This window comes from Engystomops pustulosus, chromosome 5 (genome assembly GCF_040894005.1).
Source record: "Engystomops pustulosus chromosome 5, aEngPut4.maternal, whole genome shotgun sequence".
NCBI classification, from domain to species: domain Eukaryota; kingdom Metazoa; phylum Chordata; class Amphibia; order Anura; family Leptodactylidae; genus Engystomops; species Engystomops pustulosus.
Window position 1 is genome coordinate 199,701,009 of NC_092415.1, and position 26,373 is coordinate 199,727,381.

Below are 26,373 nucleotides of genomic sequence, written 5' to 3' on the forward strand. Positions count from 1 at the left end.
TTGCAGCCAGATCTTGTGCAGTGAGCTCTGCAGATTTTTGTGGCAGATAACTTTTAAAAAAGCATTAGCAAAGCGAGTGTATGAGCTTGGCAGCGAGTGTGCATTGATCTCAAGTGTGTGCAGTGTCTTAAGTGTGACTTACGTTTAAGGGACTTAAGTTTGAGGGGCTTTAGCAGGTAACTTCTGTGTTCTGTGTTACTTTGACTGTAAATTCTTCTTTCTGTGCATAATTCTATTGTAATCCCCATTAGAATAATGGACTCCATAAGTGGCATTGCTACACGGTGTACATCCTGTGCCATGTATGCTTTCCTTGAACTGCCGTTCGAGGGGGAATACTGCTGTGTGGGGTGTGTGAAAATTGCTCATCTGGAAGCCCAGATTCTGGATCTAAATGAGCAAGTTTCAAGGCTGCGGGCAATTGATAATATGGAACGAAGTTTGCTGCTCCTGGAGCACAAACTCTCTGGGGAAGATGGTTGTGGGGAGGGAAGTATGGAGGTGCAGAGTGAGGGGGCAGCTAGTTGGGTAACATGTAGAAGGCGGGGTAGAGGGAAGAGTTGTAGAGAGTCTAGTCCTGATCTGGTGCATCCCAATAAGTTTGCCAGGCTGGCGGATGAGGGGGATATCAGCTCTGGGGTAGCAATGCTGCAGAAAGATGTGGCCGCTAGCAACCAGGGGAATGTCTGCTCCAGTAAGAAGGGTAATGGGAGCACAGGCAAGGTCAGACAGGTGCTGGTAGTGGGAGATTCCATTATTAGGGGAACACACAGGGCAATCTGTCACAAAGACCGTGCATACCGAACAGTGTGTTGTTTGCCGGGTGCTCGGGTTCGGCATGTTGCGGATCGGGTTGATGGATTACTGGGAGGGGCTGGTGAGGAACCAGCGGTCATGGTCCACATTGGCACTAATGACAAAGTAACAGGTAGGTGGAAGGTCCTTAAAAATGATTTCAGAGATTTAGGCCATAAGCTCAGGGCAAGGACCTCAAAGGTAATTTTCTCCGAAATACTGCCTGTACCACGTGCCACACCAGAAAGGCAGCGGGAGATCAAGGAGGTAAATAAGTGGCTCAAAGGTTGGTGTAGAAAGGAGGGGATTGGGTTCATGGAGAACTGGGCTGACTTTTCTGTGGGCTACAGGCTCTACAGTAGGGATGGGCTGCACCTCAATGGGGAGGGGGCCGCTGTTTTAGGGGAAAAAATGGCTAGAAGGTTGGAGGAGTGTTTAAACTAGAGACCTGGGGGGAGGGCAACTACACTTGTGCAGGGCAAATAGACGGTGTACATAGAGAGCTGGGAAGAGCCATAGTCCATGGGGGAGGAAGGGGGGCTGGAATGAGATTGGGGAATAAGGACAAAAGGAATACGGACAGGGAAAACCATATAAAGTGTATGTACACAAATGCCAGAAGCCTCACAAACAAAATGGAGGAACTGGAACTCTTGATGTTGGAACGGAAATATGATATAGTGGGTATCAGCGAGACATGGCTGGACAGTAGCTATGACTGGGCTGTTACTATAGATGGTTATAGTCTTTTTAGAAAGGATCGTATAAATAAAAAAGGGGGAGGGGTTTGTTTATATGTGAATTCTTGCCTCAAGCCCGTCTTGCGAGATGACGTCAGTAACGCAAATGTGGAGTCCCTATGGGTGGAGATAAGAGGAGGGAAAAATAAAAATAAAATATTACTAGGGGTTTGTTATAAGGCTCCAAATATAATGGAGGCAGCAGAGGAAATGCTGATAAGTGAAATGGATGCGGCTTCAAAGCAAGGTGAAGTACTTATCATGGGGGACTTCAATTACCCAGATATCGACTGGGGGGCAGAAACATGCAGGTCCTTCAAAGGTAGCAGGTTCTTGTCAACAACAAAAGACAATTACCTGTCGCAACTAGTCCTGGAGCCAACAAGAGGGGGGGCACTGCTGGACCTTATCCTTACCAACAGACCTGATAGGGTATCAGAACTACAGGTTGGGGGGAACCTGGGGAATAGTGATCATAATATCATTGATTTTGTATTACGCTTTACTAAGAGCGTTAGTGAAGGGGCAACCAACTCTCTAAACTTCAGGAGGGCAAATTTTCATCAACTAAGGGAAGACCTAAAAGGCATAGACTGGGATAATGCTCTCAAGGACAAAAGCCCCCCCCAAAAATGGGACTTTTTCTCATATATTCTGAAAAAGTCCTGTGAGAAACACATACCTTATGGGAAAAAGCATAAAAGGAACAAGAAAAACCCTATGTGGCTAACTAGTCTTGTAAGGAAAGCAATAAGCGAGAAAGATAAAGCGTTTAAGGTGCTAAAACGTGAAGGTAGCGATGAGGCATTACAGGATTATAGAGAGAAAAATAAATCCTGTAAAAAACAGATAAAGGCCGCAAAAATAGAGACTGAAAGAAATATTGCCAGGGAGAGCAAAAATAATCCCAAATTATTTTTCAAGTATATAAATGATAAGAAACTAAAAACAGAGAGTGTGGGTCCCCTTAGAAATAACATGGGGGTCATGGTGGAAGGAGATGAGGAAAGGGCCAATCTACTGAATGTCGCCTTCTCAGCTGTCTTTACCCAGGAAAATCCCCTGGTGGAAGACACAATGAGGAATAATGTTAATTCTTTTTATAATGTCAACAGTTTAACCCAGGAAGAGGTACGGCGCCGCCTCGCAACCACTAAGATAGATAAATCACCGGGGCCAGATGGCATACACCCCCGGGTTCTGCATGAATTATGTACGGTGATAGACAGACCGTTATTTTTAATATTTGAAGATTCACTGAGGACTGGTTATGTTCCACAGGAATGGCGCATAGCAAATGTGGTACCAATATACAAAAAAGGATCAAATAGCGATCCTGGAAACTACAGACCCGCAAGTCTAACTGCTGTGGTGGGGAAAATATTTGAGGGGTTTATTAGAGATGCTATCCTGGAGTATCTCACTGTGCACAACCTTATAACCCAGCGTCAGCATGGGTTTATGAGAGATCGGTCCTGTCAGACTAATCTGATTGGTTTCTACGAGGAGGTAAGTTCAAGACTGGATCTGGGGGACGCTGTGGATGTTGTATATCTGGACTTCTCAAAGGCATTTGACACCGTGCCACATAAAAGGTTGGTATATAAAATGAGACTGCTGGGAATAGGAGAAAATCTGTGTATTTGGGTAAGTAATTGGCTTAGTGATAGAAAACAGAGGGTCGTCATTAATGGCACATTCTCAGATTGGGTTGATGTTACCAGTGGAGTGCCACAGGGGTCAGTATTGGGGCCACTTCTTTTTAATATTTTTATTAATGACCTTGTAGTGGGTTTACACAGTCAAGTTTCAATATTTGCAGATGATACTAAGCTGTGTAAAGTAATAAATACTGAGGTCGATAGTTTAGCATTACAGAGGGATTTGTGGAAGCTTGAGGGATGGGCAGAGAAATGGTTGATGAGGTTTAATGTAGATAAATGTAAAGTTATGCACTTGGGCCATGGAAACAAAAAGTATAATTATGTTCTAAACGGTCAATTACTTAGTAAAACTGAAGCTGAAAAGGACTTGGGCGTATTGGTGGATGGTAAACTTAATTTTAGTGACCAGAGCCAGGCGGCTGCTGCTAAAGCAAATAAAATAATGGGATGTATCAAGAGAGGAATAGATTCTCATGATAAAGACATAGTTCTGCCCTTATACAAATCCCTGGTCAGACCACACATGGAATATTGTGTACAGTTTTGGGCACCAGTGTATAAAAAGGATATAGTAGAGCTGGAACGGGTGCAGAGGAGAGCAACCAGGATTATTAGGGGAATGGGGGGATTAGAATACACTGACAGATTACAAAATTTGGGATTATTCAGTTTAGAAAAAAGACGACTGAGGGGAGACCTCATTACAATGTACAAATACCTGAACGGACAGTACAAGGATCTCTCCAAAGATCTTTTTATACCTCGGCCTGTGACCAGGACAAGGGGGCATCCTCTACGCCTAGAGGAGAGGCGATTCTACCATCACCATAGACAAAGGTTCTTTACTGTACGAGCAGTGAGACTATGGAACTCTCTGCCGCAGGAGGTTGTTATGGCCGACTCTATGTACATGTTCAAGAGAGGCCTGGATGACTTTCTGGAGAGAAAAAATATCACGGGTTATGGGGATAAAACATTTATTTCATTCTTGAAGGTTGGACTTGATGGACTTGCGTCTCCTTCCAGCCTTATATACTATGATACTATGATACTATGATATCTGGTGTCTATCTCTATCACATATCTGTTATCTATCTCTATCACATATCTGTTATCTATCTCTATCACATATCTGTTATCTATCTCTATCACATATCTGGTATCTATCTCTATCACATATCTGTTATCTACCTCTATCACATATCTGTTATCTACCTCTATCACATATCTGTTATCTACCTCTATCACATATCTGTTATGTATCTCTATCACATATCTGTAATCTATCTCTATCACATATCTGTTATCTATCTCTATCACATATCTGGTATCTATCTCTATTACATATCTGTTATCTATCTCTATCACATATCTGTTATCTACCTCTATCACATATCTGTTATGTATCTCTATCACATATCTGTAATCTATCTCTATCACATATCTGTTATCTATCTCTATCACATATCTGGTATCTATCTCTATCACATATCTGTTATCTATCTATATTTCATATCTAATATGTATCTATCTCATACCTATCTATTATGTCGCATATCTATTTACTATCTATACCTTCTTTCCTTCTATGACATAAATAACATAAAGTCATATATTACCTATACATGAATTTTCTTCTACATTCCAGAATATATCCAGGTTTAGGTCCATACATATTAATCTCTGGATTAGAAGGGAGAAAGTATCTACTATCCTGAGTCTGAATCTTGAACATGTTCTGCTGACATCACAGTTCTCTCTTGTTTTGGACTCTGGGAAATTATAATGTTTTGGACACGCGATTCAAGTTCAGTGACTTTTTATTATGCAGCAGTGTACTGGACAAATCCTTTAAAGAGGACCTGCCACCAAGTACAGACAGTCCCCTACTTAAGGACATCCAACTTACAGACAACCCCTAGTTACAGACAGACCGCTCTGCCACCTGTGACCTCTGGTGAAGTCTCTGGATGTTATTTTAGTCCCAGACTGCAATTGTAAGTTGTAAGGTGTCTGTAATGGAATTTCATTGATAATCTTTGGTCCTATTACAGCAAAATGGGACTGGGACAAAAAAAAAATAATTTGCCTGGAGCTACGATTATAAACGGTACAGTTCTGACTTACATACAAATTCAACTTAAAAACAAACCTAATGAACCTATCTTGTACATAACCTGGGGACTGCCTGTATAGTGTTAAATGACATTGGGCTGCATGGCGACTCGGTGGTTAGCATTAGAGCCTTGCAGCGCTGGGGACCTGGGTTCAAGTCCCAGGTTCAACATCTGCAAAGAGTTTGTATATTCTCTCCGTGTTTGCGTGGGTTTCCTCCGGGTCTTCCGGTTTCCTCCCACACTACAAAACATAATGGTAGGTGATTAGATTGTGAGCCTTATGGGTACAGGGACTGATCCAGCAAACTCTGTGCAGCGCTGTGTAATCTGTGTGCGCTATATAAATAACAGAATTATTATTATCCCTTATGCCACTGATCAATTCGGTGTTTTTTAAAATCGGCCAATCTGGGATAACATCAATGTGTCCCTCCTTTAGCCTTTTGTACATAAATGGGCACTAGTCCGCAGGGCCCCCACTGCCGACACCAGGCAGACAGACAGACAGGAGAGCCGACTCCAGTGACTCCATCAGTACAATCAATAAGAGTCTGCAGGATTCTTCTCCAGGGACCCGGACACCACGGACCATCATTACCGGAGATTTGTTACATCCACTCACTAGTACAAGGTCAGGACTGGGCACAACATCTCCTAATAATAAGCTCTACTCCAGCACCGGAGGTCAGGGGTGACTCCTTAAAGGCACAGTGTGTAAATCCCACTTTATTAGTTTAGTGGAACCAGCGAGGACAAGTGGGCGGAGCCAGCAGTCACTAGGACAATGGATTTACATTTACTGCGCGCGAGGTGTTAAATGCCTCGTTACATTATTCATTGTCCGTGCATAGTGCAGAGATGCGATCTAGAAACTAAACCAATGTGGTCACTACTGGCATCACATGGTGTCACGGGGGTCATTTAACTTGAGCTTTGCTTTTTTTTTTCTATTATATTTGCAACTTTTTTTTTTCGTATTTGCATATTTGTGTCAAAATATGCAACATATGCCGATATAGGGGGACATTAATCATAGTCTGTTAGACTGTTTTGAGCGTTTTTTTGCGCAAAAATCTGGCGCAACTCGTTAGTTCTGCTCAGTTATAAAATGTAACATTTCTCCAGTAAGGACTTCATCATTGTCTATGGGATCATCTCTGGGAGTGATTATTGTCTTATTGTACAGATCTGAGAATATTATCAGACGCCATTTCATGTAAATTATAATAATACAGGCAGTCCCCGGGTTACGTATAAGATAGGGTCCGGAAGTTTGTTCTTAAGTTGAATTTGTATGTAAGTCGGAACTGTATATTTTATAATTGTAGATCCAGACAAAAAAAATTTTGGCCCCAGTGACAATTGGAGTTTAAACATTTTTTGCTGTAATGGGACCAAGGATTATCAATAAAGCTTCATTACAGACACCTTACAGCTGATCATTGCAGTCTGGGACTATAGTAACATCCAGAGAGGTCACCAGAGGTCAGAGGGGTCTGTCTGTAACTATGGGTTGTCTGTAAGTCGGGTGTAGGGGACCGCCTGTAAAGGCAAAGACTCATTTCAGCAAGAATTTTTTTTTCCCCATATCTGTAACGTTTAGTCCCTGCAGTTACAGCACAATGAGCTCCGGACATTGTACAAGCGGAGACTTTATGTGCAGAGATGACGCCCTGAACCTTCTGTCACATTTTCTCAGTCTCCTTTCATTATTGCTCACAAATGAGATTTACTTTGTAGGGTAAAAAATAGAGACAAATTTGGCGCAAATGAATTGGACAAAGGACAATTCCAAAACGCATTTACTAAGGCAGAACTGGGTTCAACATAAATCAAAATCCAAAAAAGAGAACAAACACTGGGGCAATCAGTGCCCCAGTGACAATTCGATTTTTTTCTGTAATGGGACCAAGGATTATCAGTAATGATCATTGCAGTCTGGGACTATAGTAAAGCATCCAGAGAGGTCACCAGAGGTCACGGGGGCCAGAGAGGTGCGTCTTTAACTAGGGGTCGTCTGTAAGTCGGGTGTCCTTAAGTCAGTATGTATGTAGATATATTGGGGGTGTCCTATTGATCCGGGTGGTAGCAGAGTGCACTGCAGGGGGGGGGGGGGGCATCCTCCTCCCGTAATTCCGGGTCCTCATCATATTATGTCCTGATAAGTATTGGGATTATGGAATTAGGTGACTCTTAATCTCGTCACATCACACACAATCGTCTCGCTGTCACGCAACGTCCTCAGAAGGGAATGAAGAATCGTGAACTCAGGCGTATGACCAGCGCGGTGTGCGGCCATTTATATCTCCTCCATAGGTTACTTTTTTTTCCCCCTGGGTTTTGTTTGCTTTAATCCACCACCAAATTCAGGAAGTGAAGTTAGGGCCGCGTTCAGATGAATCTGTTTGCGCTGACTCCGTGTTTGCTGGAAGTGACGCTCAGTACAGTCTTAAGGGGACGGGACGTGTGACCAGCAGTAATGTGAACATGTTGTACATTACATGACACGCTTGAGAGGCTGATGGCGTCCTGCAGGGAGAGCAGTAATCAAGCCGCTGATACACTGTAACGAAGCGGAGGCTGATTAGTCATTATTACTGTACAAGTCCTTCTCTCTTTGCATTGTAGCTTCTCTATGTCCACTGCAGACAAAACCTCACACTGCTTTTCTCTTAGTTCTCTGCATTGTGTTCCTCACCGGTGCTTGACCTCTGCTCTAAGTAAAGAAGCCAGCAAAAGCGTTTAATCAGCTTAATGCAGAGAGTTCAGAGCACAGCAGTGTGAGGATTCGCCCCCCAGTGCATTTGGAAAAGCTACAATTAAGGAAAATATCCTTATATCACAGTCCTGCTGCTACTAACAACATACGCAAAGGTATAATTGCACTTCTCTCCATGGACAATACCTAAAACTCCACAGAGAGCACAGAACACAGAAGTGTGTGGACACAACCACAGTGTACCTTAAGCTACAAACTGGAATTGAAATCCATATTTCACTGCCCTGCTGCTACTAACAACATATACAAAGGTCTGATTACACATTTCTGCAGAGCATATTTAATATTTGCTGCAGAGAGCACAGAGCATAGCAGTGTTACAACACATCCATATTGAACTTCTAAAAGATAAAATCCTGCACTATAAATTGATATTTCACAGTCCTGCTGCTACTAACAACATACACAAACATATGAATACACATCTCTCCAGGGATAATACCTAACACTGGCTATTGTCTGCATGGTCTGTGCTGCTGACAGGATCCCTTTAAGGCTTAATATTGTTGTTTTTCCTACATAGTTTCTCCAGACACAGTATTATTATTACTTACATCTCTAAAAACCGCATTAACCAATATGAACGTCTATTACACAGTAATCTCCTGTCTAGACTCCTCATTTCCCTCCGATCTACAATGTATGATGCTTGACGTATCTTTCAGCGTCTTGTCTTCTGTGTCTCCTACCTGGAGACATAGCTTCAGGTCTAGCTTCAGTTCTTCCCATTAAAGGAAACCTGTCATCAGCAATTGGTCTTATAAAACACCACAATATTGTCAAACGGCGTAATACCTTCGAGTTATGTTTTTTTTCCAAGGTTCAGTGTGGTGGCATCATCTTGAAAATCAACTTTGAAGTGAGATGTAAATTAGTTGTATAAAGTCAAGGAGGAGGAGAGTTTAACACTGAAGTCAGGGTGGGGAGCTCTGAACTCCTCCTCCTCTGTGATTGACATTGTGGGGCAGATTTACTTACCCGGTCCATTCGCGATCCAGCGGCGAGTTCTGTGTGGAGGATTCGGGTCTTCTGGCGATTCACTAAGGCAGTTCCTCCGACGTCCACCAGGTGTCGCTGCTGCACTGAAGTCCATCGGAATGCACTGAAGTTCACCGAGCCATGCTGGGTGCAGGTAAGCGCGACACTTTTTTTTTTTTATATGCGGCGGTTTCTCTGAATCCGTCGGGTTTTTGTCTGGCCACGCCCCCCAATTTCCTTTGTGTGCACGCTGGCGCCGATGCGCCACAATCCGAACATGTGCACCAAAAACTCGGGGCAATTCAGGGAAAATCGGCGCAAATGGAAAAATTTGGGTAACTCACCGTAAAAACGTGATTCGGGCCCTTAGTAAATGACCCCCCATGTATCAGACTTCAAGAGATCTGGTTAGTGATCTCTCTGGATATAGGACCATCAATTACAGTGATAAGGGCTTTGTGAGAAAGAGAGAGAGCTTGACATCAGTGAGGAAATCTCCGCCTCCTTGACTCTATGCAATCAACTTGCATCTCACTTCAAAGTTGATTTTCTGGATGATGCCACCACACTGGGTCATGAAAGAAACATGATCTGGAAGGTGTTCAGCTGCTTGACAACATACTGGTAGTGGTTTATTAGGTCAATTTCTGATGACAGGTTCTCTTTAATCTTGATCCTTGGGAATTCCCCTTAAAATTGTCTAAAAAAATGCACCTCTTAAAAAGTGCCAATATGGCTTCTAAGTGTCCCTTTAAGATATCTCATCACCTGCAACTACCTGTGGGTTGTAAGGTTCTTCAGCATCAAAGAGTTGTCCCATCAACAAGACCACATGCCCCCAATGTCTGGTCAATGTGGTCCAACCTGACGATTTTATGATTGATGGAGCCCACAGTATTAAGGTGCTCACCAAAGAGATGTTGGTGGCAACAATATTCCCTCAACATCTACGATGATGTTGAGGGTTGTCCCATCAGTAGGACATTGCCTGGCTACCCTGATCATTGCTGATCCCTAGAACAGACTGGGCATGGGCTTGGATAATCAATGACCTTCCATCTCTTTTTGGCTCCAATCATCTTTTTACAGAAGACATAAAGACAATGGGGCAGATTTACTTACCTGGTCCATTCGCGATCCAGCGGCGCGTTCTCTGTGGTGGATTCGGGTCCGGCCGGGATTCATTAAGGTAGTTCCTCCGACGTCCACCAGGCGGCGCTGCTGCGCTGAAGAGCATCGGAGCGCACTGAAATACACTGGCCTATTCCTAGTGAAGGTAAGTGCAAGCTCCGCGACACATTTTTTTAAAAAAATGCGGCGGTTTTTCAGAATCTGTCGGGTTTTCGTTCGGCAACGCCCCCTGATTTCGGTCGCGTGCATGCCAGCGCCGATGCGCCACAATCCGATCGCTTGCGCCAAAATCCTGGGGCAATTCAGGGGAAATCGGCGCAAATCGGAAATATTCAGGGGAACACGTCAGGAAACCGCGAATCGGGCCCTTAGTAAATGACCCCCAATATATTTTAGTCAATTTCTGACCATGAGACCTACATGTTCATTTGTCGGGAGACAAAGTTACCTGAATGTTTCCTACCTAAAGTGTTAATTAATTTTATTGATTGGTGGAGCTCAATACAGTAAGATACTCGCTGATGAGATGCCGGTGGTAAGAATACGCCAGTAACTTCTATGATGATGTGGTGTGTTGTCCAGTCAGTAGGACATGCCACCTGTGTCTGATCAGCCTGTCCAACCAGATCATTGCTGATCCATAGAACAGACTTGCATAGATCTAGGAAGAAAGTGGCATGCCATCTCTTGTTGGCCACTGTTGTCATTCTACAGTGGCTACAAAGATAATAGAGTCCTCTCAATGGCCGACCATGAGACCTCCATGTGGATCAGTCTGGAGACAAAGTAGTAGCTCACAACAGTAAGATTCTCACCGAGGGTTGTCCCATCAGTAAGACATGCTACCTGTGTCTGATCACCAGGTCTAGCCTTAGCATTGCTGATCCCTAGAACAGCCTGGACATAGACTAGGAGAAACAGTGACCTGCCATCTGTTGTTGGCTCTAGTTGTCTTTTTACAGAGGCCAAAAAGTTTATATTCCAGTCAATTGCCGACCATAAGGCCTCCATGTAGGTCAGGAGACTGGAGAAGCATGGCTATTTCCTACCAATAGCTTCTTTTTAGGGATGGTGGAGGTCACAACACTAAGATTCACACTGCTTGGATATGTCCACTAAGAATATGTCCTAAACATCTAAGATGATGTTCAGGGTTTTCCTATTAGTAGGACATGCTTGATCATTACTGGTCAATGATGATGTTGAGGGTTGTTCCATTATTAGGACATGCCTGATCAACCTCATCATGGCTGATCCCTTAGCAGCCTGGAAATAGACTAGGATTAACATCTATGATGACGTTGAGGGTTGTCCCATTAGTAGGACATGCTACTTGTCTCTCATTAGCCTGTCCAACCTGATCATTGCTGATCCCTAGAACAGACTGGCATAGAACTAGGAAAAAACATCGGCCTCCCATCTCTTATTGGCTCCATGTGCCTTTTTACATGGTGAAGGCACAAAGATAATAGATTCCAGTCAATGGCCGACCATGAGGCCTCCAGATTGATCAGTCAGGTGGCAAAGTAGCTTGAGCGTTTCCAACCAATAGTGTTACTTGTTATTAAGGGAATGATGCAGGTCAAAACAGTCACACTCTCAACGATACGATTTTGGTGCCAACAATATACCATCAATATCTATGGTGAGAGGACACCTTATCTGTAGGATGGAAAAACATAATTTGCTAAATTGCCACTAATTCCATTTCTAGTATTTTTTGAATTTCCAAACCCAACAAACCATTGATGGAGCCCATGGCGGGTGGCTGCTCTCCTCTCGCAGTGAACCACAGTAGTAAAGATAAGCGTTAATAGTATTTAGGTCATGGCAAATCCAAGTGAAAAGTTCACCGCGGCGATAGTAATGTCAGATTAATTATGTCAGAATCCACTCGTCTTCCCAAGTCTTGGCGAGCCGCCAGATCTCGTCACAGCGCGTCCTGTAAATGTGTCTACTACAGATGTCTGACTAGTTTATGGTCATGTGTTGGAATTATGCAAACCTAAGATGTAAAGGACATAACCTGGGGCACCATCACATGGAGTCGGGGGATGTGTTGTATGTTAGTTTTGTGTTGTTTTTAGCAGATCATTATAGATGAAGGATCTTCATTATGTGAGCTTTGAGATCCTCGTAGTATTTGGGGTTTATATTGAGGTCCATGTAGTAGATGGTGCACGGTGTAAGGACATCACATTGATATTGAGGTCCATGTAGCACATGGTGCACGGTGCAAGGACATCACATCCATATTGAGGTCCATGTAGTAGATGGTGCACGGTGCAAGGACATCACATCCATATTGAGGTCCATGTAGTACATGGTGCACGGTGTTAGAACATCACCTCCATATTGAAGTCCATATAGTAGATGGTGCACGGTGTAAGGACATCACATCCATAATGAGGTCCATGTAGTACATGGTGCACGGTGTAAGGACATCACATCCATATTGAGGTCCATATAGTAGATGGTGCACAGTGTAAGGACATCACATCCATATTGAGGTCCATGTAGTACATGGTGCACGGTGTTAGGACATCACCTCCATATTGAGGTCCATATAGTAGATGGTGCACGGTGTAAGGACATCACATCCATAATGAGGTCCATGTAGTACATGGTGAACGGTGTAAGGACATCACATCCATAATGAGGTCCATGTAGTACATGGTGCACGGTGTAAGGACATCACATCCATAATGAGGTCCATGTAGTACATGGTGCACGGTGTAAGGACATCACATTGATAATGAGGTCCATGTAGTACATGGTGCACAGTGTAAGGACATCACATCCATATTGAGGTCCATGTAGTACATGGTGCACAGTGTTAGAACATCACCTCCATATTGAGGTCCATATAGTAGATGGTGCACGGTGTAAGGACATCACATCCATAATGAGGTCCATGTAGTACATGGTGAATGGTGTAAGGACATCACATCCATAATGAGGTCCATGTAGTACATGGTGCACGGTGTAAGGACATCACATCCATATTGAGGTCCATGTAGTACATGGTGCACAGTGTAAGGACATCACATCCATATTGAGGTCCATGTAGTACATGGTGCACGGTGTTAGGACATCACCTCCATATTGAGGTCCATATAGTACATGGTGAACGGTGTAAGGACATCACATCCATATTGAGGTCCATGTAGTACATGGTGCACAGTGTAAGGACATCACATCCATATTGAGGTCCATGTAGTACATGGTGCACAGTGTAAGGACATCACATCCATATTGAGGTCCATGTAGTACATGGTGCACGGTGTAAGGACATCACATCCATATTGAGGTCCATGTAGTACATGGTGCACGGTGTAAGGACATCACATCCATATTGAGGTCCATGTAGTACATGGTGCACAGTGTAAGGACATCACATCCATATTGAGGTCCATGTAGTACATGGTGCACGGTGTAAGGACATCACATCCATATTGAGGTCCATATAGTAGATGGTGCACGGTGTAAGGACATCACATCCATAATGAGGTCCATGTAGTACATGGTGAACGGTGTAAGGACATCACATCCATATTGAGGTCCATGTAGTACATGGTGCACGGTGCAAGGACATCACATCCATATTGAGGTCCATGTAGTACATGGTGCACGGTGTAAGGACATCACATTCATATTGAGGTCCATGTAGTAGATGGTGCACAGTGTAAGGACATCACATCCATATTGAGGTCCATGTAGTAGATGGTGCACGGTGTTAGGACATCACCTCCATATTGAGGTCCATATAGTAGATGGTGCACGGTGTAAGGACATCACATCCATAATGAGGTCCATGTAGTACATGGTGAACGGTGTAAGGACATCACATCCATAATGAGGTCCATGTAGTACATGGTGCACGGTGTAAGGACATCACATCCATATTGAGGTCCATGTAGTACATGGTGCACGGTGTAAGGACATCACATCCATAATGAAGTCCATGTAGTAGATGGTGCACGGTGTAAGGACATCACATCCATATTGAGGTCCATGTAGTACATGGTGCACGGTGTAAGGACATCACATCCATATTGAGGTCCATATAGTAGATGGTGCACAGTGTAAGGTCATCACATCCATATTGAGGTCCATGTAGTACATGGTGAATGGTGTAAGGACATCACATCCATATTGAGGTCCATGTAGTAGATGGTGCACAGTGTAAGGACATCACATCCATATTGAGGTCCATGTAGTAGATGGTGCACAGTGTAAGGACATCACATCCATAATGAAGTCCATATAGTACATGGTGCACGGTGTAAGGACATCACATCCATAATGAGGTCCATGTAGTAGATGGTGCACAGTGTAAGGACATCACATCCATAATGAGGTCCATATAGTACATGGTGCACAGTGTAAGGACATCACATCCATATTGAGGTCCATGTAGTAGATGGTGCACAGTGTAAGGACATCACATCCATAATGAGGTCCATATAGTACATGGTGCACAGTGTAAGGACATCACATCCATATTGAGGTCCATGTAGTACATGGTGCACGGTGTAAGGACATCACATCCATAATGAAGTCCATGTAGTACATGGTGCATGGTGTAAGGACATCACATCCATAATGAGGTCCATATAGTACATGGTGCACAGTGTAAGGACATCACATCCATATTGAGGTCCATGTAGCACATGGTGCACGGTGTAAGGACATCACATCCATATTGAGGTCCATGTAGTAGATGGTGCACAGTGTAAGGTCATCACATCCATATTGAGGTCCATGTAGTACATGGTGCACAGTGTAAGGACATCACATCCATAATGAGGTCCATGTAGTAGATGGTGCACAGTGTAAGGACATCACATCCATATTGAGGTCCATGTAGTAGATGGTGCACAGTGTAAGGACATCACATCCATATTGAGGTCCATGTAGTAGATGGTGCACAGTGTAAGGACATCACATCCATATTGAGGTCCATGTAGTAGATGGTGCACAGTGTAAGGACATCACATCCATATTGAGGTCCATGTAGTACATGGTGCACGGTGTAAGGACATCACATCCATAATGAGGTCCATGTAGTAGATGGTGCACAGTGTAAGGACATCACATCCATATTGAGGTCCATGTAGTAGATGGTGCACAGTGTAAGGACATCACATCCATATTGAGGTCCATGTAGTACATGGTGAACGGTGTAAGGACATCACATCCATATTGAGGTCCATGTAGTAGATGGTGCACAGTGTAAGGACATCACATCCATATTGAGGTCCATGTAGTAGATGGTGCACAGTGTAAGGACATCACATCCATATTGAGGTCCATGTAGTACATGGTGCACAGTGTAAGGACATCACATCCATATTGAGGTCCATGTAGTACATGGTGCACAGTGTAAGGACATCACATCCATATTGAGGTCCATGTAGTACATGGTGCACGGTGTAAGGACATCACATCCATATTGAGGTCCATGTAGTAGATGGTGCACAGTGTAAGGACATCACATCCATATTGAGGTCCATGTAGTACATGGTGCACAGTGTAAGGACATCACATCCATATTGAGGTCCATGTAGTACATGGTGCACAGTGTAAGGACATCACATCCATATTGAGGTCCATGTAGTAGATGGTGCACAGTGTAAGGACATCACATCCATATTGAGGTCCATGTAGTACATGATGCACGGTGTAAGGACATCACATCCATATTGAGGTCCATGTAGTACATGGTGCACGGTGTAAGGACATCACATCCATATTGAGGTCCATGTAGTAGATGGTGCACAGTGTAAGGACATCACATCCATATTGAGGTCCATGTAGTACATGGTGCACTGTGTAAGGACATCACATCCATATTGAGGTCCATGTAGTACATGGTGCACGGTGTAAGGACATCACATCCATATTGAGGTCCATGTAGTACATGGTGCATGGTGTAAGGACATCACATCCATATTGAGGTCCATGTAGTAGATGGTGCACAGTGTAAGGACATCACATCCATATTGAGGTCCATGTAGTACATGGTGCACGGTGTAAGGACATCACATCCATATTGAGGTCCATGTAGTAGATGGTGCACAGTGTAAGGACATCACATCCATATTGAGGTCCATGTAGTACATGATGCACGGTGTAAGGACATCACATCCATATTGAGGTCCATGTAGTACATGGTGCACGGTGTAAGGACATCACATCCATATTGAGGTCCATGTAGTAGATGGTGCACAGTGTAAGGACATCACATCCATATTGAGGTCCATGTAGTAGATGGTGCACAGTGTAAGGACATCACATCCATATTGAGGTCCATGTAGTAGATGGTGCACGGTGTAAGGACATCACATCCATATTGAGGTCCATGTAGTACATGGTGCACGGTGTAAGGACATCACATCCATATTGAGGTCCATATAGTAGATGGTGCACAGTGTAAGGTCATCACATCCATATTGAGGTCCATGTAGTACATGGTGAATGGTGTAAGGACATCACATCCATATTGAGGTCCATGTAGTACATGGTGCACGGTGTAAGGACATCACATCCATATTGAGGTCCATGTAGTAGATGGTGCACAGTGTAAGGACATCACATCCATATTGAGGTCCATGTAGTACATGGTGCACTGTGTAAGGACATCACATCCATATTGAGGTCCATGTAGTACATGGTGCACGGTGTAAGGACATCACATCCATATTGAGGTCCATGTAGTACATGGTGCACGGTGTAAGGACATCACATCCATATTGAGGTCCATGTAGTAGATGGTTAAAGGACACGATTGGGTGAAAAATCTGCTTCACAACCCCTCCTCTCTGCTTTAAGTGACTTCTGTATTATCCAAAGAGAAGTCTTCTACCAAATTTATTCAGAGCAGATGCAAGATGCAGATCAGTTCAATGCAAAGAGCTAAGAGAAAAGCAGTGTGAGGACACACCTCCAGTGCACTATTAGAAACTATAGTATAAAAACACCAGAAAAAATAGCAACAAAACAACCTGCAATGCCTTGATAAAGCCTTCATAGAGAGGGCGAAATGTCGCTTTTTTTGTGGAGTACGTTTTATGGAGCGCTGCTTCGTTTTTCGGATGGACTTATCTTGGCTCGTCCAGCTGTATGAAGACCTACACCCTCTGCTGTTTTTCACTGGTGCTACTCCTACCTACCTATTGTTTGTCTGGATTATAAATGTGTATTTCACAGTCCTGTTGCTACTACACATAGACATTTCTCCAGGGAGAATATATCACACTGTCAGCAGTTCAATGCAATTAGCTAAGAGCACAGCAGTGTGAGGACATTCTGCAAGTTAATTTAAAGATGCTACAATTCTGGAATATAAATGCATTTTCACCATCCTGCAGCTACTAACAACACACACAAAGGTATGACTACACAGCTCTCCAGGGACAATACCTAACATTGTCTTCAGAGAACACAGAGCACAGCAGTGTAAAGGCAGCACAGTGCTGTTGGAGAAGCTACAATCCTGGAATATAAATCCATATTTCACAGTCCTGCAGCTACTAACAACATACACAAAGGTCTGATTACACATCTCTCATATATCTATGTACACTACTATACTACCAAGCTATAATAACCCTATTACCGTAATTCAGCGCACGTGTGAAGGTTATGAGCTTCGTTGTGTTTCGAGGATCTGACGTTCACCTCTTGTGTTCCTGTGTGCGGCCGTTTATTGGCAGACGCCTTCAGACAACTTTATTACAAGCTGTTTTATTGCCGGGAAGGTTTTATCTTGGAGATAATCCTTTAAATGCCTGAGCCTCGTTTCATTATACGTTCCGGATATGGTTTTAAAGCGTTGTCCAGGAACGATCCCAGTGACTGACAGCTCGCCGAGCCGCAGAGCCACATTCATATGCAAACGTCCCCTCCAGAGTGATTCAGCTTTTATCAGCCGCTCGGCTTTACACAACCATCAGATCACATCCTATTTCCTCTGTCAGGCAGGACCCAGATAGACGGATGAATCTAGATTCAATTTAGGATACCAGGAAATCAATGCTACAATCCTGCAATGGCACCACTCAACCACTGGGTGGCCACAGAGAGACATAAGTAGGAGGTCACTTTATGACACTGTTGTGAAACAATATTACCTGGAAAATCTGCTTGGGATAAACATTTCTAGATAGGGCAAGGAAGATACCAATACCAAAACCATGGCAAATTCTTTTCTGGGTAGTTTTATAAAAAAATATTCATCTAAATCCCCATGTTACAGTATCCTCACCTCTCATGTTAGGGTTCTACCATATACAGTTTTATTATCTCTGAACTTTACATGTTCAAATCCCTGTCACTTCCATGATGGACATAACCAGGGGATGATACTCTGTGCCTGCTGCGACCCCCTGCTGGTGGGGTGGATCTCTCCTTGAATAGGAGTTTTAGAGGATATGTACACAAATTAGGTACATTCTGACCAGCTATTTGGTAGGATAGTACTACAAATTTATGCTGAACGTGACATAGAGGAAAAGGCGTCATCACTGTTAATTTTTCTAGTAAAAAAAGAGATATTTTTTTTGTTTTTATCCTAATTATTTGATTATTTAGTTATGTATTTATTTTTTCACACCAGATTCCGTATCCTTTTTATGGGTAACAGAGATTGAATGTGTCCCTTTGTCAGTATCTCTATATCCTTACATGCCATGTCAGAGTAGTAGATGAATAGACACGCTGAGAGTTGTAGTCATTTATTACAGAGACCCTACAGAGGAATTTCAGGAAAATCCTTAAATCTATACTTATAAATGTGAAAACGGTTTTCAATTATCTTATTCCTGTGCTGAGATACAATCACATGAAGTTACAGGCCCTCACGCCTGAGGCTGCAGTACTGGGAGGTTGTGATGACAACAGGTCAGGCTTCGGGCCTACAACTTTAGATGATTATACCTCAGCCTAGGAAGGAGATATTAAGATGGCGTTTTCACCTTAATAATATTCAATAAGGGATCTTTTTCACTAGATTTATTTCTAGGATCAAGGGTCAGAGACAATTTTCTGTAAGGATTGTGACACTGGAAGTAATAGAATCATTAACGTTATACCCAGGGAGGCACCTGTGGAGGTGTTATGTGTTTAGTAGTAGCCAGCATGGGTGATGTCATGGCATCCGATGCCTCCAGCTCCACCATTAGGATCAGTAGACGACCGTTACAGACAACAGTATGGAAAAGTCTTGTCTTCTCCTAATGAGATGTTCCCCCGGGCGCTGTGACGCTATAAATGAATATTCATTCTTGGCAGGAAGCTCATTCTATAAAAAATACAAAGGCATGTGATACGCTGGCCAAGACCCAGAACAGAAACTTGGCAAGGTTTCTGGATCCATATAGAACTAAAGAATCCATATTGAACTTTCTGTACAAGGACAGAGCGGAAGCAACGTACGAAGAGCATGAAATTATTCTACAGTCCCATCAAGAGATAGATAATAAAAGATAGAAAGATAGATATGAGATAGATAGATATGAGATATATAGATAGATACCGTATATGCTCGAGTATAGGCCGAGACCCCTAATTTTAACACAAAAACTGGGAAAACCTATTGACTCGAGTATAAGACAGGGGTGGGAAATGCATTGGTCACAGCCTCCACGGTATATACCCTGCCAGCCCCTGTAGTATATACCCTGCCAGCCAGCCCCTGTAGTATACAGCCCACCATCCCCCTATAGCAGTGATGGCGAACCTTTTAGAGATCGAGTGCCCAAAATGAGACCCAAAACACACCAGCTTTTCCCAAAGTGCCAACACGGCAATTTAGGCAGTAACAAACTTACTGCTACCAGAATCTTTGAGCTCCAATCGAACCCTGTCCACACCTTCTCTCTCTTCGGACAGGCCTAAGCAGCACAGGATGGGTCACTTTACAAAAGCAGGGCACTGCTTGGACTGCCTGAGACTGCAGGGAGGTGCCATGTCTGGCAAACTCTTTGCCTGGGAGAGGGCCTGTGTGCCCACAGAGATGCCTCCGAGTGCCACCTCTGGCACCAGTGCCATAGGTCCGCCACCACTGCCCTATAGTATATAGCCTGCCAGCCCCCTGTAGTATATAGCCTGCCAGCCCACTGTAGTATATAGCCAGCCCCTTGTAGTATATAGCCAGCCAGACCCTGTAGTACATAGCCAGCCCCCTGTGGTATATAGCCAGCCAGCCCCCTTTAGTATATAGCCTGCCAGCCCCCTTTAGTATATAGCCTGCCCGCCTGTAGTATATAGCCAGCCAGCCCCTTGTAGTATATAGCCAGCTAACCCCTGTAGTATACAGCCTGCCCAGCCCCTGTAGTGTATAGCCTGCCAGCCCCGTAGTATATAGCCTGTCTGCCCCTGTAGTATATAGTTTGCCTGCCCCTGGTAGTATACAGCCAGCCCTATGTAGTATATAGCCTGCCAGCCCCTGTAGAATATAGCTAGCGAGCCCCAAACGGTTTCTTTTTTTTTTCTTGACTCGAGTATAAGCCGAGTTAGGGTTTTTCAGCACATTTTTTTGTGCTGAAAAACTTGGCTTATACTGGATTATATACAGTAGATACGAGATACTTCTACTATTGTCTTTCCTACACATGGTCGGGACTGAAGAATTTTTGCTCAATGTTGAATGCTGCTTGATTGTTTCGATTGCCTTCTGTAGGGATCATTGCTCCCTATGTCCCGCTCACACGTTATCCTGTATAATCCGTGTAGTAACCGCATCATGTGACGTGAACCTGATGGAATTTGTAGTTGATTTCTCACCTTTTGCTCTTATTTTCTTCTTCAGGTCTTCAACACATATTCCAACGAGGACTACGACAGGCGGAACGAGGAGGTGGACCCGGTGGCCGCTTCTGCCGAGTACGAGCTGGAGAAGCGAGTGGAGAAGTTGGATTTATTCCCGGTGGATCTGGAGAAAGGTAAGTTTCCGTCACGCTAATTGAAAATTAATAGGAGGTTTCCGTGGGGAAATGGCAGCGTCTTGTACTAATGAGAGAGGTGTCGTGACAATACAACGCACCAGGTATCACATCACCACCCCGGGTAACAGATACTCTCATTAACCCCTCGCTGAGAGCGGAGGAGGAGATGAAGACCAGCGCAGGGCGTTTGTATGACATGATCACTTACTGTAAGGTGCGGCTGGATTACATCAACCTACAACTAACACAACGCAAGCCACCTGAGCAGTCAATGCCAGGCGGCTGCTGAGAAAGCTACTGAAATGATCCATCATTCCATCCTCTCACCATTCTTCTAGACTAAAACACCAATGTCTAGGTGAGATCTTACATCAAGCATATCCATGAGCCACAGGGGCCTACGAGTGTCCACCTATCTGTACCCCGCACCCCCAACCCTGGATGTGACATCATTACTGCATCTATCACACTTTTTAGGCTACCCCAAGTGGTTTATTCCCAGCAGTAGAAGTTAGTACTTCTCTAAATTGTCCTATATGATCCTACTGGTGCTTCCTAGAGGAGAGGCATACAGAGGATGCTGAATATATAATAGTAAGTTTCTATCTCACCCCAAGTGCTTTATACCGATTTTGGCAAGCTCTGTGCAGCGCTGCGTAATCTGTGTGCACTTTATGAAGGAATTATTATTATTATTCCCGTCATTAGAAGTTAGTACTTCTCTAAATTTACTTATATGATCCTGCTGGTGTTTCCTAGAGAAGAGGAGAGACAGACACAGGATGCTGAATATATAATAGTAAGTTTCTATCTCACCCCAAGTGCTTTATTCCGTCATTAGAAGTTAGTACAAATTGATATTGTCTTATATGAGCCTGCTTGTTCTTCCTAGAGGAGAGGCAGATGATTCTGAATATATAATAGTAAGTTTCTATCTCACCCCAAGTGCTTTATTAACATCAGTACATGTCAGTACTTCTATATTATGTCTTAGATGACCTTACTCATGTTAGAGGAGAAGCTGCAGGGGAGACACAGGAAGAGGCTTCTGGAGACGGTAGAAAGCTTCTCTCTCACCCAAAGTGCTTTATTCACATTAGTGCAGGTTAGTACTTCTTTATAATGCCCTATATGATACCTCTTATGCTTTTCATAAACAAAGGACAGGTACAGACACAGACAGAGGCTTCTGGAGAAAATAGGAAGTTTCTATCTCACCCCTCAGTACCGGGCAGTAGCTATATAAAACTGCTAAATAATGCAGTAAACACAATGGGTGTCATTTACTAAGGGCCCGAATCGCTATTTTTCGTGGGGTTTCCCGAATATTACCGATTTGCGCCATTTTTTTTCCTGAATTGCCCCAGGTTTTTTTTTTTGGGGGGGGGGGGGGGAATCCGACAGATTCAGGAAGACCGCCGAATTTAAAAAAAAAAAAAAAAAAAAAGGTGTCGCTTGACACGCGCTTACCTGCACCCAGCATAGGATGGTGAACTCCGGTGGACTTCAGCGCAACAGCAACACCTGGTGGACATCGGGCGCACGATCTTAGTGAATCTCCTCGACGGAGAATGCACCGCTGGATCGCGACAGGACCGGGTAAGTAAATGTGCCCCAATATATCATGGCCAGGCGTTGTGTTATTCCTCCTGTACACTCACTGGACTGTAGTTGTGTGCTATATTTTTAGGATATTACATATATATCAAGTTGGATTGTATAGCAGTGTCCTCTAGCATCTGCAGTCACCTCCAGGTATGTAAGGTCTATGAGTCCAGGTTGTGAAGGCTGCAGCACACAGGTTCTGGACCAGAACGTCCTCCAGCAGGTGATAATGTCACCGCACCGGATCCTGCAGTCAGTTCTCTGTGTGACCTACAGCAGGTCCTGCTTATCTGCTCGGCCTCAGGTGTGAATGAAATGATTGTACGCTTCATCACGCCGAGGATTCACCAGACCCAGTGTCCTTCTCCACCGCTCGGGTACGTCACGGTTATCTCCTGCAGGTTACCTGGAGGTACATGAAGCATCGCAGTGCCCTCTGCTGGCCGCCAGTGTATGTGCAGGACTTGGTCTTCTCACGACCTTCACTATCCCAAATTGTAGGGTCACCAGAAGGAACCTGTCGGCTCCGGGGGTCACATGTAAACTGAGCATGTGTCCTTGTAAGTTAAAGGGGTTTTCGCATATCGGCAAATTAATGTTATTGTTTGCTGTCCTTCTACAGGAAGCTTCTATTTACTTCCAGTGGACAGAAATCTGACCATGGTCATACAGGGGCATGTCTGGCCTTTAATATGACACCACCAAAATGTTTCTATGTGCTATAGAACTGTAGATTGGAGTGCCTGATGTCACCCTACCCCATCAGCCTCTAAACTTCACTCATCACTTGAATTAATATATATATGTGTGTGTCTGTGACTTGCAGCAGCATGACATTAGCTGAATAGGTTAATAAGTTGGGGACAGGTTCCCTTTAAGATTCAAAGGTTCAAAAGGGTTTAAAAAAAATAAAAATAAAATTACAGTTTGTATTTCCTGTTCCTTCTTGGCACACAGGAAGTGACATAGTGGCCAATCACTGTTAAAGGACACCTGTCATCAGGTCTGTGTCACTTGTCCTGTCACCTCTTCCTGTTGGAGCAGCTCACAAGGATCCCATCCCAGCCTTTATCTAGTTATTTCATACATTAATCATTGCAAAATCATCTATTTTTTATCATGTAAATGAGGCTGGTCACATGGTCAGAGGCAGTGATGTCACCCCTGTTACCCCTCCCCTCTCCTCCCCCTGCTCATGTCTGTGTGTAATGTATAGTAAAGCATTGCTAGTGTCTGTGCTGTATCTGCTGACATGCTGCATCCTCCTAATACACAGAGACACAGACATCAGCTACACATGAATCTGACATGTTCTGCTGTAACATGGCTGCCTGGAGCTGCTGTATCTCTCCTATACACACACACACATGCACACACAGGCTGCAGGGGGCGCCAGCACCAGGAAGCACATCATTATACAGCCTCACACCATTATACAGGCTGTCAGTCATGCACTGGGGGTGTGGCTGTGCCTCCCACTCATGAATAGAGTGGACAGCTTGAATATGCTAATGCTTCATTGGACATTTCACAGGTCATTTGCATACAGCTTTAGGACCTCATTGCTTAGGTTTACAGGCATGTAGAGGGACAATGAAGGGGTAGAGGCAATGCTCTCTAATGGTAGTTTATGAAAATATATTTAGTTTAGGGGGGTTATTTTGCATGACGGGTTCTCTTTAAGATTGGTCACTGCTGTGGCCATTGATTGGCTCAGTGGTATTTCTTGTGTTTTCAGAGTAGACAGGAGGTTGAGACCAATGGGGGACCCGGGAAGTGTCGGTACAGGAACAATGGGGGATCAGGGAAGTGTTTCAGTACAGGAACAATCAGGGATCAGAGAAGTATCAGTATAGGAACAATGGGAGATCGGGGAAGTGTCGAAACAGGAACAATGGGAGATCGGGGAAGTGTCGACTCAGGAACAATGGGGGATTGGGGAAGTGTCAGTACAGGAACAATCGGGCATCGGGGAAGTGTCGATACAGGAACAATCGGGGAAGTGTCGATACAGGAACAATCGGGGGAGTGTCTATACAGGAACAAAGGGGGATGAGGAAAGTGTTGGCACAGGAACAATCGGGAATCAGGGAAGTGTCAATACAGGAACAAATGGGGGATCGGGGAAGTGTCAGTACAGGAACAATCAGGGATTGGGGAAGTGTCAGTACAGGAACAATCGGGGATCAGGGAAGTGTCAGTACAGGAACAATCGGGGAAGTGTCAGTACAGGAACAATCGGGGATCAGGGAAGTGTCAGTACAGGAACAATCGGGGATCGGGGAAGTGTCAGTACAGGAACAATCAGGGACCGGGGAAGTGTCAGTACAGGAACAATCGGGGATCAGGGAAGTGTCAGTACAGGAACAATCGGGGATCGGGGAAGTGTAAGTACAGGAACAATCGGGGATCAGGGAAGTGTCAGTACAGGAACAATCGGGGAAGTGTCAGTACAGGAACAATCAGGGATCGGGTAAGTGTCAGTACAGGAACAATCGGGGATCAGGGAAGTGTCAGTACAGGAACAATCGGGGATCAGGGAAGTGTCAGTACAGGAACAATCGGGGATCGGGGAAGTGTCAGTACAGGAACAATCGGATATCGGTTTCCCATGATAATAATTTTTTTCTATTGCATATTTAAGGCAGAACATTGAAATTTACATGGCAAATAAATTGCCCACATCTCGTCCTGTAAGCAGAGAATTCCTGCAGCTCAGGGGTTAATAGCGTTAATGGGCTTGGGGCTGACACGTGCCGTAATCCCTTTTAATAAATAGGTTCACTGTCAGTTCAGTTTTATAACAGGGAATGTATGAGAAGTGTTTAGTATTAGGGACTTGCGGCCTTCTGATTGGACGGAGGAGGCAGTGTAGCGTCTCCTCAGCCAATGAGCTTCTGCGGGGGGGAATCTTTGATGAATTAAACTTGACAAATAACTCGACTGCGCAGCGGCGACTGAAACGAGATCAAAAATGGTGACACAGGAGGAATTGTGGAACGGGAATTAGAATTTTGCACAATTGGCCTTTTACGTTAGAGCTATCGAGAGCGTGATACGTGGTACCAGGCCACGGAGTGTCCCCGCCCCTGCTCACTAGTTATATCCTGCGCCAGGTTCAGGTCCAAGCTATAGCGCCGTTCTATGCCAGGACGGGTCTGATGTAGAACTGAACTGGGCCACACTGGGCCTGGCTATTCGCCCACAATGCCGGATATCTAACATGGGGCCAGAGTTTCCTGAATCGGCAGATACCAGGAGGCGGGGTTTGAACCATACACACACACATATATATATGGATGTATTTATGGGGGATCGATGTTTTGTGTCCTCTCCAGCCAAAAACATCCTCACTTTGAAACATGCTGCTGGTGCAATTTAAAGATAAGAATGTCATCTTTCAAATCCCATCAGACTTGTGATTCAGTGATCTACAGAACCAGAGATACAGGCAGCTAAAGACATAGCTGGAAGTGAGAGCTGCAGATAAGATCCAGTTCCCCCGTATTTCTCTAGCTGTCCGTTTCTCCAGTTCTGTAGCTCAGTGAACCACGGATCACCCAATGTGATCATATCTGAAAGATGAGATTGTTATTTGTCATATGACACCAGCAG

The 26,373-nt window shown here is 44.1% G+C and overlaps 1 protein-coding gene across 1 annotated transcript in view; it reads left to right on the forward strand.

Annotated features, from left to right (window-relative positions):
• Positions 1 to 26,373, forward strand: part of PPP1R9A (protein phosphatase 1 regulatory subunit 9A) — a 165,154-nt gene that overhangs the window by 84,431 nt on the left and 54,350 nt on the right. The window contains 1 exon segment of the mRNA XM_072154339.1: positions 21,018 to 21,150. Coding sequence (XP_072010440.1) covers positions 21,018 to 21,150 — 133 coding nt within the window.